Here is a 14760-nt window from a genome sequence, read left to right on the forward strand (position 1 = left end):
CCACGCCTCCACGCCTCCACCCCGCACGCCTCCACGCCTCCACGCCTCCACGCCTCCACCCCGCAGGCCTCCACGCCTCCACACCTCCACGCCTCCACGCCTCCACGCCTCCACGCCTCCACCCCGCACGCCTCCACGCCTCCACGCCTCCACGCCTCCACCCCGCACGCCTCCACGCCTCCACGCCTCCACCCCGCACGCCTCCACGCTTCCACCCCGCACGCCTCCACGCCTCCACGCCTCCACGCCTCCACGCCTCCACGCCTCCACGCCTCCACCCCGCACGCCTCCACGCCTCCACGCCTCCACGCCTCCACGCCTCCACGCCTCCCCCACCCCGCACGCCTCCACGCCTCCACGCCTCCACGCCTACTAACCAAACACCCCCCTCCACCTGCAGTAGCTACATGACACCACCTACCTGCTCCACAACCCTAACCCTAACCTACCTGCTCCACAACCATCATCATCCAAACTTCTGCGCCCCCCCCCCCCCCCCCCCCCCCCGAACACCTCTCTCCTCCCGCTGCTCTCTCCCCCCTGACCTGCCCCTGGCAGAGCTGGTCTCTCCCCCCTGACCTGCCCCTGGCAGAGCTGCTCTCTCCCCCTGACCTGCCCCTGGGGCAGAGTTGGTCTCTGGTCGTTGTTTACTCTCGTCAGTGAAAGCACTGAGATTCCACACATTGCACACCCTGTTTGGAACCAGCCATGCCTCTGGCTAGCAGACACAAGCTGGCATCTTTGCACCACCGCCCCATTTAGTAACACCCTCACATTCAGACGGTTAACTCACACTAGGGGGAAGAGGAGGACAAAAGGGATGAAGAGAGAATAGAGAGTTAGAAAGAAATCAGAAGCATTGTTGCTTGTTTGATTCTTCATGTGTTGTGATGAGGGGGGGGGGTGCTAGGTGCTGTGCTGTCGGTGTGACTGAACAGGGAACTCACTGAGCTCCAGCACTCTCCTGTTATTGAACCTGAAAGGGGGAATCTATTTGAACCATCTTTATTTAATAATGTAATTACTCATCATGTATACTTAACCATTTATGTTTAATAATATAATTGTAGTTTAGGACAGTGTGAATTTATATATTTTTTTAATTGAAGGTCAATTATTATGTTCTGTTTCTATCAAGTCAGTGGATCATGTTATCTGTGTCTTCCTGGCAGGTGTCATCTGTCTTAATGAACCACTTCAACCAAACATGTAAGGACAGAGTTTATAGTTTAACTTCCCTGCTGAATATATGTGATAAATACACAACAGGCGAGGGACGGATGATAAAGTGACAATTTGTGATAAGGAAGAAAATTGGATGCCTATAGCCTAAAAAACACCACAACTCTGTTGTGTAAATAATCTCGTGTCTGGCCGGGATGTCTGCGTGCTGCCTGTTTAAACGGTCTGTCTGTACATGTGTGTGCACGCGCTCGTGTGAGGGTGGTGTGACATGTGTACGAGCTATAGAGGAATCATATATGTAGGGCACAAACTTATTTTACTTTATAAAAATGAATCGTTATTCTGTTCAGTTATACAGTACAGTATTGTAGGCTACATTTATTGTAGGCTACAACTGACATTCATTTTTTTTCGACCCTTTTGTCATTCAACTGATTTTTATCAGTCTGCTACAGCAACCACGAAGATGGGTTAACCATATCACGCCCGTCATGTTGCAAATATTTGTAACTATAATTCATAATAATCATTGCTACCGTATAAATACAGTGAATGATACCACAACCATTGTCGAAGATTTTGTATTTTATTGTAAACCTGCTCTATTCTATTCCAGTGGGACATGCATAGCGTTTTTGGACCGTGTACATTCCCACTATCGGACCTGCACTTTCATCATCACCGCTCTGTCTAGCTGTTTCAGATGATTCGACCTCTATGGATCCGACACATGAGCACATGCATGCAAAGAGCAGTTATGGCATCACCCTTGTATAATTTAGGTCACACACACTCACGGCCATCCTTTAAGAATTTACCTCTTCAGTAGAAAGCAGCGTATGTCTCGCAAGGCAACTTACCTCGGTGTAATTTATCTGTCTCCCAATTGCTCCTCTTATTACGGCCAACGGCCGCAGTTTTAACTGTATAAATAGGCAGTCACCGGTGGGAGGACCTACCGAGCCAAAGTCATGAGATAACGGCCCTCCTCTCTCTCTCTTCTCTCTTTCTCTCTCTCTCTCTCTCTCTCTCTCTCTCTCTCTCGCTCTCTCTCTCTCTCTCTCTCTCTCTCTCGCTCTCTCTCTCTCTCTCTCTCTCTCTCTCTCTCTCTCTCTCTCTCTTTCTGTCTCTCTCTCGCTCTCTCTCGCTCTCTCTCTCTCTCCATCTCTCTCTCTCTCTCTGTCTCTCTCAATCTCCTCCCCGCCCCCCCACGCCCCCGGAGAGAGAGAGACATAGAGAGTGGGAGAGCTCTCTCTCGTTCTCCCTCCCTTAATAAAAGTGAACCGCTAGGTATGAACATATCAGAGGTTTTTCAGACATGACCATTTCTGGCGACCTAAATACACATCTCTGTTGTCCTGAAGGAGAAAGGAGCCGGGTTCTGTGTTTGATTTGTGTATCACATGCGCATCTCACTGCATCGCCAGGCAAAGAGGGCGAGCCCAGATTCATAGACCTCCATCCTGGATCAGTTTCATCCGATTCCGACAAATCATCTTCTCATGGCTCAGAAACATCGAACCGTGAGCAGCAGCCCGGTACGGCATTCAGTCTTTCTGTAGCATGAACTGGCTTTCCTGACTTTATTTTTTTTAATCTTTCTATAATGCTACAACATTTAGGAATACATTTAGAGCATATTGGTACGTTTAACCATTAGAGTGCCCAATTTGTTTTGCCATTGGGGAATGCCATCTGCTATAACCATTGTAAAAATTGACATTAAAACATAAATATAATTTTAAATATTTCATTACAACAGGACTTGTTTAATCTATCAGACACATAAAAGCACGTGCCTCCAAAGGGAAATAGATTGTTGTGTGGTTCAAAGCTTTAGGCGACAGTTATTTACTAAATAAGCACACAAAGGCATCTAGTCCACGATATCAATCATGCAATCAGCAGGTATAAAAAGTAAATGCAACGACTTTTTTAATAGGCCCTACATATGATAGATGTATAACATTGAATCATATATTTAAATCGTATTATAATTGTTTTGTCTTAGATGTTGGTAAAACAACAAAAGTGACGAGTTACCCTCAAACGTCCAGGTGGGTCATCTAGGATGACACGATGTTTGGTTTCAGTTTTTTGCAATGCCCAATTGATGGGACTGATCGACCCTACCAGCGTGCCTGGGGGAAGGTGCAGAATTCTGTGCGCAGTACTCTGCACCCACACTATGCGTAATTCCGTGCGTAATTTGGGGAGAATTCCGTGATTCTAAATTCGGACAGGGTGGTGTAGCGCTTGCCCAGCCCGTGCGCACGGGATAGCACGCAGTCCACGTACATGGCCCAGAAGTGTTGTGCAAGGTCCAGAAAGAGGTCGTTGTGCCTCTGCTGCTGCGACGCGCGGAGAAAAGTCATGAAGTCCCAAAGAGCTGTCACGCTGTCTGCCACCCGCAGCCGCCTCGTCTGGATCACTGCAAGGGATGAAGAATCCCAGCAGCCAGGGTCGATCTCTCCCAGGTGCCCCGGAGACCTACCAATACCACCGGGGCCTATAATCAGGTTGGGCATGGCGGCGGAGCCAGCAGCGCAGAGAGCGAGGAGGACACACAGGAGATGCCTCCAATGTCCCGGGTCGATGAACATCATCTAGCGCTGTGACAGAAACAATCCATTTATCATGTACCTACATTCACGTATATATAATATAGCCCAACTTTATACATCTTAAAATGAGGGAAAAAAATAAAGTGTAACCAATTAACCATACATGCATTATTAATATGACAAATTACATTTTCCAGCGTTTCTAAGAAATGTTTGCTCCAGTTTTAGGCCAATTAATGAATCTCGTTATGTGCATTTAATCTTCTCATGCATCCTACGACTGACACGTGTGTCGATTAATATGATTTTCAAGTCATCAACAATATATCTTTACTGTATTTACACAGTTCTAAATAGAAATGTCTGTTTACTATAAACATTTCCAACAAGAAATAGGCTATGTTTTTCTTATTTCTCAAGAAGGTTTACGCTACTTACAGTACAAGGCGATGAGTTGGCTGTCTCCCAGCCTGCAACAACTGCCTTGTGATTTTCGAACATATGAGCTGACTGACTATTTTATAGCCACATCGCCCCGCGTCATACAGGTGACAAGCTGTCAGCTCGCACGCAGCTCAAGGAAATACAGAGGCCAACTGCCTGATCTAACATAAGAGGAGAAATAGGCGAACCAATCAATCAGTGATGTATACGAATACCGTTTAAAAGGAGTAGTCGACCCAAAGGAAAATATTACATTGCACGGAAAAAAACGAAAGCGTTTGACGTTATATTTTTTGCCTACACTAGTTTAGGCTCATTAGAGTCTATGACATTGTAAAAAAAAATGTTTTGTTTATAAGCTATACTTTTATAATAATTTGTAATAGGCCTGTATACCTGTATGTCGTTATATATTTATTAATAATTACATTTCATCCCCTTTGTGTTTGTTTCACAGAACAGTTGACCAAATAGTGGGCTTTAATAGTAGTAGCCTACTGACTACTTAAACCTTTGCGTACGTTTTGATCGACTTTTAACAAATCCAATCAGTGGTCAGCAATAATTATTGTCCCGCCCACCCAAGCGTGTGACAGTAGGCCATGCTTTTGCTAGCTAGCCAACGATTTCTAGCGGACTCAGTGTTGTTGTCGCTCATTGACCTTCGTTCATTAACTTGCTAGCCAGTTTGCTTTTTACTGGTGATGAAAGTGATCGTATGAGCAATATTCAAAATGGTCTGGATGAGTAGGACTTGTTTCCGGAAGGTTAGTAGTGAGCTAACTATCCAAAACCAGTGTTTGCTGACGGAAATTAAGTACTACAACGTGGTTATTCAAGCTAGCTAGCTAGCTAGGTAGCTAGTTATACTTAAACTAACGCTACCTATTCCACGATCACCCATTAACACCTTCCTGCTTTTAGCCCTTTTGTCACAGAAAATAAGAGTCATCCAGTTAAAGGGGGACGATAATATGCAAACAAAGTAAAATGTTTAGTTTTTCAGACGCCAAGAAATCGGACTAGCTTGTAGATAATGTAGATATAGGTGTACATCTGTGTAAACAGTTACGTTTATGTTTTGGTTATTTGTGTTGTTATATGTAATGACACAAATAGCTGATATCTTCCTTTCCCCCTTCCAACTCTCCACAGTATGGAAACTTCGTGGACAACCTGCGTCTGTATGTCCGGGGAGGCAGCGGAGGAATGGGGTTACCCCGGCTCGGGGGGCAGGGAGGGAAAGGCGGAGATGTTTTGGTGGTGGCAAAAAAAGAAATTACTCTAAAGAAGATCAAGGATAAGTATCCACAGAAACGCTTCGTCGCTGGAGTAGGAATGAACAGTAGGTAAGTCAGACTGACATGCCAAGGTTTTGCCCTTTATCCTGTGGCCCCAGTTCGTCTCACACTGTGTGTCAACAGCGTCCGGGCGCTGAAAGGCGAGAAAGGGCCGGACCAGCAGATACTGGCGCCCACTGGTGTTACCGTCACTACTGACAATGGCAAAGTTCTTGGTGAGTCAGAAACCGATGTGATTGGTAGCTGGCCAAAGATGGTTGACGTATGTTGACGTGTGACACATCACACGTTTGTCTTCTTACTGTAGGTGAGCTGAATGTGGAAGGAGACAGTGTGCTGGTGGCCCGAGGGGGGCAGGGGGGGTCCTTCCACTCTGGGTTCCAGCCCAGCCAGGGCCAGTCCAAACAGATCCGGCTGGACCTCAAACTTATCGCAGACCTGGGCCTTGTGGGGTGAGGAAAAAAGACTGGCGCACTTCACCTGATCTTGCATGACAGTAGACAGCCATGAGATCGTCTCATACGACCCCATCTTTCTTCTTCATCAGGTTCCCCAATGCAGGAAAGTCTTCTCTGCTGAAAGCCTTGTCTCATGCCAAACCCCAGATTGCCAGCTATGCATGTGAGTTCAAACACACACACATACAGATATTCAGTTTAACACATAGTGTTAAACCGAGTCATCTACTGAGGTCTAAAACTCTAAATGTTTTTAATGTGTCTAAAAACGTTATTGTGCAGTCACCACTCTAAGGCCAGAGATTGGCCAAGTTATGTATGAAGACTTTAAACAGGTAAGAGACATTAAAGAGGACATCCTCTTCTGTCTTCTGACTGCATTGTTACCAGGTGATACCAGGTTGTGTTCTTCTCTGATGGCTGTAGATCTCTGTAGCAGACCTCCCAGGGTTGATTGAGGGAGCGCACATGAACAAAGGAATGGGTCACAAGTTCCTCAAACATGTGGAAAGGACCAAGCAACTGCTGTTTGTGGTAGGAGCACCACACAATGCTAGTCTGAACCCAAGACAACCCTAATATGTGAGACCTCTTTGCAACTCTTGTTTAGAGACTGGAGGCTTTAAACACAGGTAGGTGGCATGGCAGCAAGTCAAAACAGAGCATGAAGAACTGTTAAGCAAGAAGGCTTTGTTCTTTAACATTCACATCAAGTTTAGGATGATCATGAGTTGTCGTTTTCTATTGTAAACTTAATCCAGAGTATTTCACCATCTCCATGTCACACTGTGACGTAGCTAAATCCTGTCCACACACTTTCGTCATGTCCCTGTCGTAGGTGGATGTTTGCGGTTTCCAGCTTGCAAGCAACACGCCGTTCAGGTCGGCTTTTGAAGCTGTGCAGCTTTTAACCAAGGTGAGAGAAGAAGAGAACGGGGAATGATAACTCCCACTCCTGCTGACAAGGGAGAGCCCTGAGCGCTCTGAATTCATCCCTCTTTTCTCCAGCCCACTCTCTTGCCCACTCTGTTCTATGATCACAATTCTTTCCATATGTGAATTGCTTTCTCTCATCCCCTCAGGAAACTCTCTCCACCCTATCTTCAAATAGTTGTAATCCTCCACTGATTCTCTCTGTCTCTCGTCAGGAGCTGGAGTTGTACAAAGAGGAGATCCTCTCCAAGCGTGCTGTGTTGGTGGTGAACAAGATGGACCTGCCTGATGCAGAGGACAGGCTGGCTGAGCTGCTGGAGCAACTGAACAACCCGAATGGTAACCTCCTCAACACAAGCTCCACCTTCCCCCCACCCTCCCCCCCTCTAGCTGTGTTCTGGCTCTGTCTATTTCAGAACATCGTTTCACAGTGTTTTCTTCTGTGTTCCACACTGCAGAGTTCTTCCACCTGCTACCTGAAGACATGGTTCCCAAGAAGAACATGCTCTTCAGCGACGTGGTCCCCATCTCTGCTGCCACCGGACTGGGCATCCAGCGCCTCAGAACCTGCATGCGACAGTCATTGGACGAGCACGCGGCCGAGGGGGCAGACCCCCTGCACCGTGATAGGCTACAGGCCCTGAGAGGGGCGGTCACAGCCCAGGACACGCCCTCCTGGGGCTCCACCCCCTCTCCCTGAGCATGCTGGGTTGTGGAGAGTTTCTCTGTTATCTGGACGTGCATTCTAGACTGGACGTCATGGGACAGGTTGGGATGTTTGGAAAGACTTGTTCAGGTTGATGCTGGGGATGGTAGTACCCCAACCCTGGAAGTGTTATTAGGAGGTGCCAGAGTCTGACACCTGGACACCTCATGACTGATCATCTGTGGACAGAGCCTACAAGCTGGACCAGAACAGATCATCAAACATGATATATTCAGCCTAGGAATACACCACGAAGACAACCACTTAGTGAATGAACTCAAACTAATGAACTTTAAAGTGAGAGGTCCAAAAGTTTACTGTCATTTAGCAGACGCTCTTATCCAGAGTACTGTATGGTAAGATTTCATAATATGTATCCGTCAAATATAACTTGCATTAAAGTTGGAATCACAAACGTCAACAAACAGCCATATTGATGAAAGTTTAATTTTATATTAAATATATTACAATACTGAATGATATTGTAAGAGAAAAAAATATGGGCATTGATTTTTGCATCGTCAGTCTATGTACAGCATCACAACAACAACAACCAAAGAACAAAAGACGGCAACAAATAGGTTGGGTTAGTTCAGGTACAGCCAGGTGTGGGGGAACGGTCGCAGTGTCTGTTGGAGACGTGGAGGTCAGGCTGAAGCCGGCATGCTCCATGGTTCTGATACATTCAGGTCTGTGTCTGAGCGTCATTCTTGTGTTGTGGTTCAGGACGTCAGTGCAGTTCTGTTTCTGTGGGTTTAGACACGTGGAGGGGAGAGGGGAGGGGGACATGATGACCCGGCAGGTGTGCAGCCGCCACATCCTCCGGTGGGAGGGGAACCGCCCTCGTCCCAACCCTGCCACATTCATGCAACATCTTCCAAATACAGGACAGGACAGTATGACACTCCTAAGAGTTGTTGTTTGTGGGAGCACAGTAGGATTTTCTAAATATTGCTTGACACATGTTAACCAATGTGTTTATTTCCCCCATTACCTGGAAACTTCCAAGGAAAACATCAGGTACTAAACATTAGCCTTCTATCATATTTAATACAAGAGTGAAGAACAGAGCTGTGGTAATACAGAGGAAGGACCTGTAGTGTTCCTCCCCACGCAGCCAGAGCAAACCATCCTGAACCAAAGCCGTCCAGATCTGCACATGCCAGAGTAACCACGCTTTGGAACTACCCCAGACCAATGTGCTTCACAACTCAACAAAACAATAGATCTCTGTTCAACCCATCAATACACTTAATCACGATAATGCACCTAATTACTGTCTGAATAACTGCTGTACATAATACTGAGGAAAAAATAGTGAACATTAAAAGGTACTTAAGAGATAAAAATAAAAATGGTCATATACAGGAGAAATATGAATCCAGTACTGGGAGGATCTACGTTTCTATCCAGTCATGGTGCATACAGTAGAAAAGAAACAGTGCCCACATTGAACTAAAAGCATAAAAGCCATTAACACACACGAAGCCTAAGGACATTCAGTATGTACACTGGGACAGTAGTCAGTACTTGGTCCAGTAACTGTACAGAGATCTAGGATGAGTTACCTTGTACATGAGAGGAACACACCACAGACTGACCTCTGACCTCTGTGTGTAATTTGAGCTTTGAGGATGTGAAAACCTGACTCCTCAGTCAACTCAAAAGACAGTTTTCTCTCCTTAAGACAAGCCAATGGGGATCACTTCAGTTTCACAATGCTGTTGTAAGGGTGGTATTCAAAAACATCCACCAAAGAAAAGGACTTCCAGTGACATGCTAATATCCTGATCCAGCTTTACGAACAGCACACGAGAAGCCAGAGGACCCTCCTGTCATGCTGTCAGTCTCAAACAGCGAGCTCAAACAACATTATCATCATTTACAGAGCAATATCATTTAACAAAAGTCAATTTTAAAAAAATCACGCTGATATCCAGTTTATCATGATCAATACGTGACACAAACTTCCTTTTGTAATAATATGTGGTATCTGATCTTGTATATCCACACAATCAGCAAAGCGAAAAGAAGCATTGCTTAACACTACATTTTTCAATTCTAAAACAACCACCTCTGCATGAATGAAAACTTTGAAAAATCTAAACCTATGCCAGACCCTCTTACTCATGTCTGCAGGGGTAGTAAGGATTCATTCAAATATACAACTTTGTTAAGCGGACACTCGTGTCCTGTCACAAAACATTCCTAGTGAATATAATAACATTCTTAACTTGGTTACTTCAGTAGTTTGAACTGGTGGTGTTTGTTGGTTTTTCCTGCAGAAAACTAAGTGAAAAGATTAAAATTGTTACATTCGGTTGTGAATGAAAACGAAAGCTGCACAGTTCATACAGCCACACGGGAGGAGAGCGAAGAAGAAAAGAAAGACAGGAATGTCTACTGGACAGAGAAGACACAGAAAGACGGTGTGCAGGTGTCTAACAGCACACAGCAGGAGGACAAGAGAGAAGGAGCCCCTCTTAGGAAGTAAAAAGGAAGAGAAAACCCCATTTCACTCTGTGTTTGAGCTGTACATATTTACACACAAACATCTCAGGGGAACAGGAAGGAAGTGATTGAGATGGGGTGGTTGGGTCTGTGTCATGAGCTCCTGTTGCTTCTAATAATGTGATAGAGTACGTGTTGCCTATGGTTGAGAAAAAGCTTAAAAGCACTCCACCCCTGCATGCTGTCCTATAGACCAGATCAGGCTCGCTCATAAACAGGGTTTCACATGCATATAGTGTTGGTGGTTCTACAGTGATTTGCGTGCTTTGAAAATTGTAAAGAACTCCAGCAATACGATAGGGTGACCTGTCCCTGGTTACGCCCCCACAGAGAAGAGCACCAATCATCTTAGAACACTTGCCTGGGTAGGGGGAGAGCTAGTGAGGTCAGGGTTGGGGCTAGAGAGGGGTCAGGGTTGTTGCTAGAAAGGGGTCAGGGTTGGGGCTAGTGAGGGGTCAGGGTTGGGGCTAGAGAGGGGTCAGGGTTGGGGCTAGTGAGGGGTCAGGGTTGGGGCTAGAGAGGGGTCAGGGTTGGGGCTAGAGAGGGGTCAGGGTTGGGGCTAGTGAGGGGTCAGGGTTGGGGCTAGTGAGGGGTCAGGGTTGGGGCTAGAGAGGGGTCAGGGTTGGGGCTAGAGAGGGGTCAGGGTTGGGGCTAGAGAGGGGTCAGGGTTATGGCTAGAGAGAGGTCAGGGTTGGGACTAGTGAGGGGTCAGGGTTGGGGCTAGTCAGGGGTCAGGGTTGGGGCTAGAGAGGGGTCAGGGTTGGGGCTAGTGAGGGGTCAGGGTTGGGGCTAGTGAGGGGTCAGGGTTGGGGCTAGAGAGGGGTCAGGGTTGGGGCTAGAGAGGGTTCAGGGTTGGGGCTAGTGAGGGGTCAGGGTTGGGGCTAGAGAGGGGTCAGGGTTGGGGCTAGAGAGGGGTCAGGGTTGTTGCTAGAGAGGGTAGGTAAGGGTGGTTGGGGGGAAAGGTTGTGTGGTCTTGTTGGGAGCGATGTGGAGCCAGATAGATGTTGTGTTCTGGATCTGGAGCGGATCTTAGCTCCTGTGTAAAGAGCCAGCTAGCCTGCTGGGTGACATCCAAGCACAGCTAGCCTGCTGGGTGACATCCAGAGCACAGCTAGCCTGCTGGGTGACATCCAGAGCATAGCTAGCCTGCTGGGTGACATCCAGAGCATAGCTAGCCTGCTGGGTGACATCCAGAGCATAGCTAGCCTGCTGGGTGACATCCAGAGCATAGCTAGCCTGCTGGGTGACATCCAGAGCATAGCTAGCCTGCTGGGTGACACCCAGAGCATAGCTAGCCTGCTGGGTGACACCCAGAGCATAGCTAGCTTGCTGGGTGACATCCAGAGCACAGCTAGCCTGCTGGGTGACATCCAGAGCAAAGCTAGCCTGCTGGGTAATCCCCTATAGCATGCTAGGCTTTTGGGTGTCACCCAGAGCACAGCTAGCCTGCTGGGTGACATCCAGAGCACAGCTAGCCTGCTGGGTGACATCCAGAGCATAGCTAGCCTGCTGGGTGACATCCAGAGCATAGCTAGCCTGCTGGGTGACACCCAGAGCATAGCTAGCCTGCTGGGTGACATCCAGAGCACAGCTAGCCTGCTGGGTGACACCCAGAGCATAGCTAGCCTGCTGGGTGACATCCAGAGCACAGCTAGCCTGCTGGGTGACACCCAGAGCATAGCTAGCCTGCTGGGTGAACCCCTATAGCATGCTAGGCTTTTGGGTGTCACCCAGAGCACAGCTAGCCTGCTGGGTGACATCCAGAGCACAGCTAGCCTGCTGGGTGACATCCAGAGCACAGCTAGCCTGCTGGGTGACACCCAGAGCACAGCTAGCCTGCTGAGACACCCAGAGCATAGCTAGCCTGCTGGGTGAACCCCTATAGCATGCTAGGCTTTTGGGTGTCACCCAGAGCACAGCTAGCCTGCTGGGTGACATCCAGAGCATAGCTAGCCTGCTGGGTGACATCCAGAGCACAGCTAGCCTGCTGGGTGACATCCAGAGCACAGCTAGGCTGCTGGGTGACATCCAGAGCACAGCTAGCCTGCTGGGTGTCACCCAGAGCACAGCTAGCCTGCTGGGTGACATCCAGAGCACAGCTAGCCTGCTGGGTGACACCCAGAGCACAGCTAGGCTGCTGGGTGACATCCAGAGCACAGCTAGGCTGCTGGGTGAACCCTGGAGCACAGCTAGCCTGCTGGGTGACATCCAGAGCACAGCTTGGCTGCTGGGTGAACCCTGGAGCATAGCTAGGCTGCTGGGTGAACCCTGGAGCATGCTTGGCTCTGAGGGCCTCGCTTACACACCTCTTCCATGCCCCAACCAGGTGGTCTATTTTTTATCATTTTGTGTAAATTTTGTGAGATTTTTTGTGTGTTTTGTTTTCAGTTCATAGAAAAGCAGACGAAAATGTAGTTCCTAAGTACTTCTGCAGAGTCAACATCAGGACTCTTATATTGAAGTCTCCCACAGCTGCAAAGTGAAACAGAAAGGGATGAAATCATTACGGGAGACAGACGATGAACATGTATTGAGCTAAGTACATGCTTGAGTCCAGTAGAGCTCTATGGTGTGTGTTGTGTTGTTGTTGCTCACCCTAGCACTCTGCCTGTTAGCCTTCCTCTGGTCGTCAGGGAGGGGAGGCAGGGGGTAGGGGTACCTGCGACTGGACGCAATGGACCCCGTGGAGGAAGTGGGAGACTTGGCAGGGGACAGCGTTCTGGAAGACACAGGAAATGACATCACTGACATCACTGACTTCACTGAGCTCTTACCAGGGCTTGACATAAGGTGTGTTTGATTTCATGCAGTGCCGGCGTCGCCTGCAGGCGCCTGCAGTCCGGTTGACTTGAAGCAGCCAATGGCATTCTCAGCTTCAAGGCAGCCGGCTGCAGCATGAAGTCGAACACACCTATTAACTTTTTGAGGCACTTGGACAAGTACATTAACGTTTCACTTGTCCATGCACATAAGTCACAAAATCCTCTTTCAAGTAATAAGCCCCCGTTCAAGTGTTGAGCATTAAATTAGCTGCAAGGTAGAGACCTTGGGACGAAGCCACTTTTTTTGTGTTTTGCTAATGCAGCCTTGGGACACCTCCAGCCCTGGGACACCTCCAGCCCTGGGACAGAGACCAGCTGGGGACAGAGACCAGCTGGGACAGAGACCAGCTGGGGACAGAGACCAGCTGGGGACAGAGACCAGCAGGGGACAGAGACCAGCTGGGGACAGAGACCAGCTGGGGACATCAGGAGACTCACTCTGTGGAGTTTGAACGAGGACGGAACCTCTTCCCTTTCAGCTTCTTGCGATTGCCACTCAGATGTCCTGTAAAGAAACCAAATAGTCAACACCAGAAGCAAAGGCAACCCTAATAGGGTGCGAGTGTCTAAGTTACAGTATGTAGTGTGTGGTGTGTGTGTGGTGTGTGTGTGGTGTGTGTGTGATGTGTGTGTGGTGTGTGTGTGATGTGTGTGTGGTGTGTGTGTGTGTGCTACCTTGCCACGAGTTGCTCCTTGGTCGTCCGTTCTCACAGATGTCAGAGATGTGTTTGGCATCAGGGATTCTCTCACTCCAAGAGTGGGACAGCCCATTAGATCTTCACACACACACACACACACACACACAGTGTGAATAATCAGCATTATAACTACAGAACATTTTTCTTAAGTTGGTTAAACTAGAGAACTTAAACAATGTTTTAAACTAAGTGGCGGCTGTCTAAATCCTTTAGTTTGGTCTCCACAGAACAGAACAACAGGGCAGGGAGAGGAAATTATGCTACCATGACAACAGACAGTGACACCATGCAGTTTTAAAAGATACCATGACAACCTGGAGCGACGCCATGACTCATGAAGACAGAAACCCCACAAAAGTCACACACACAGCTGGACGTCCCAGCACCAAGCACCACACAGACAGCTGTGAGCGTGATGTTGAAAAAAACTGCGTTCACAAAACACTCTCACAATCATTCATGCACACACACTGTCAAAACACACACACACACACAAAGACAGTGGCTGAGAATGAGATGGCAGTGAGATGGCACACCTGAAGCCGAACAGAGAGATGTTCTGAGAGATGGAGGGGATGGAGGGGGTGAAGGAGCGGGTGTATATCTGCAGGTGAGACAGACAGGCAGACCTCTTCTTGGAGCTGCAGCCTGAGTGAGTGCTGACCCCAGGGGGCATGTCGCTGTAGAAGGAGTCTGCATCCCCAGGCTTCTTCACGTAATCTCCTGGGGGCATTTGTCTGGAAACATGCCAGGTTAGTGTTGAGGAGCTACTTTACACTGTCGTCACATGACGCAGCAGATCACATGACAGTAACCCAAACATGTAAAGCTGAATAAGTACTGAAAGGGTACCAACCGGCAGAATCTTCTGTGCACCTCTGACTCTGCGTAGCATCTCTGTCTGTAGCTCCTGCAGGGGGAGGAAGAGGGTCAGCACCTTCCCTGAGGCCCAGCACAGGGTCAGCACCTTCCCTGAGGCCCGGCACAGGGTCAGCACCTTCCCTGAGGCCCGGCACAGGGTCAGCACCTTCCCTGAGGCCCAGCACAGGGTCAGCACCTTCCCTGAAGCCCGGCACAGGGTCAGCACCTTCCTTGAGGCCCGGCACAGGGTCAGCACCTTCCCTGAGACCCGGCACAG

At 48.3% G+C, this 14760-nt stretch overlaps 4 protein-coding genes across 4 annotated transcripts in view; 1 reads left to right on the forward strand and 3 right to left on the reverse strand.

The window, feature by feature from the left end:
* osgin2 (oxidative stress induced growth inhibitor family member 2) overlaps positions 1–2100 on the reverse strand; it is an 8569-nt gene extending 6469 nt beyond the window's left edge. The window contains exon 1 of the mRNA XM_047050212.1: positions 2046–2100. The gene's annotated coding sequence lies outside the window, so the exon portion shown is untranslated. The remainder of the gene's footprint in view (positions 1–2045) is intronic.
* Positions 2101–3318: 1218 nt separating this feature from the next.
* On the reverse strand, positions 3319–3779 carry LOC124487851 (protein FAM237A-like). Its single transcript, XM_047050214.1, has one exon. The coding sequence runs from the start codon at positions 3711–3713 to the stop codon at positions 3372–3374; it is 342 nt and encodes a 113-aa protein (XP_046906170.1). The 5' UTR covers positions 3714–3779; the 3' UTR covers positions 3319–3371.
* Positions 3780–4784: 1005 nt separating this feature from the next.
* Positions 4785–8199, forward strand: gtpbp10 (GTP-binding protein 10 (putative)). Its single transcript, XM_047050129.1, has 10 exons — positions 4785–4960; positions 5349–5542; positions 5618–5709; positions 5802–5946; positions 6042–6115; positions 6235–6287; positions 6379–6486; positions 6791–6868; positions 7101–7224; positions 7344–8199. The coding sequence occupies exons 1-10, from the start codon at positions 4928–4930 to the stop codon at positions 7583–7585; spliced, it is 1143 nt and encodes a 380-aa protein (XP_046906085.1). The 5' UTR covers positions 4785–4927; the 3' UTR covers positions 7586–8199.
* Positions 8200–10987: 2788 nt separating this feature from the next.
* The window catches only part of adam22 (ADAM metallopeptidase domain 22), a 48498-nt gene continuing 44725 nt past the window's right edge, over positions 10988–14760 (reverse strand). The window contains exons 26-31 of the mRNA XM_047050128.1: positions 14479–14532; positions 14159–14359; positions 13600–13700; positions 13363–13429; positions 12698–12821; positions 10988–12574 (exon numbers count right to left, since the gene is read on the reverse strand). Coding sequence (XP_046906084.1) covers positions 12554–12574; positions 12698–12821; positions 13363–13429; positions 13600–13700; positions 14159–14359; positions 14479–14532 — 568 coding nt within the window. The 3' untranslated portion in view covers positions 10988–12553. The remainder of the gene's footprint in view (positions 12575–12697; positions 12822–13362; positions 13430–13599; positions 13701–14158; positions 14360–14478; positions 14533–14760) is intronic.

This window comes from Hypomesus transpacificus, unplaced genomic scaffold (assembly GCF_021917145.1).
Source record: "Hypomesus transpacificus isolate Combined female unplaced genomic scaffold, fHypTra1 scaffold_101, whole genome shotgun sequence".
In the NCBI taxonomy this organism is placed as follows: Eukaryota; Metazoa; Chordata; class Actinopteri; order Osmeriformes; family Osmeridae; genus Hypomesus; species Hypomesus transpacificus.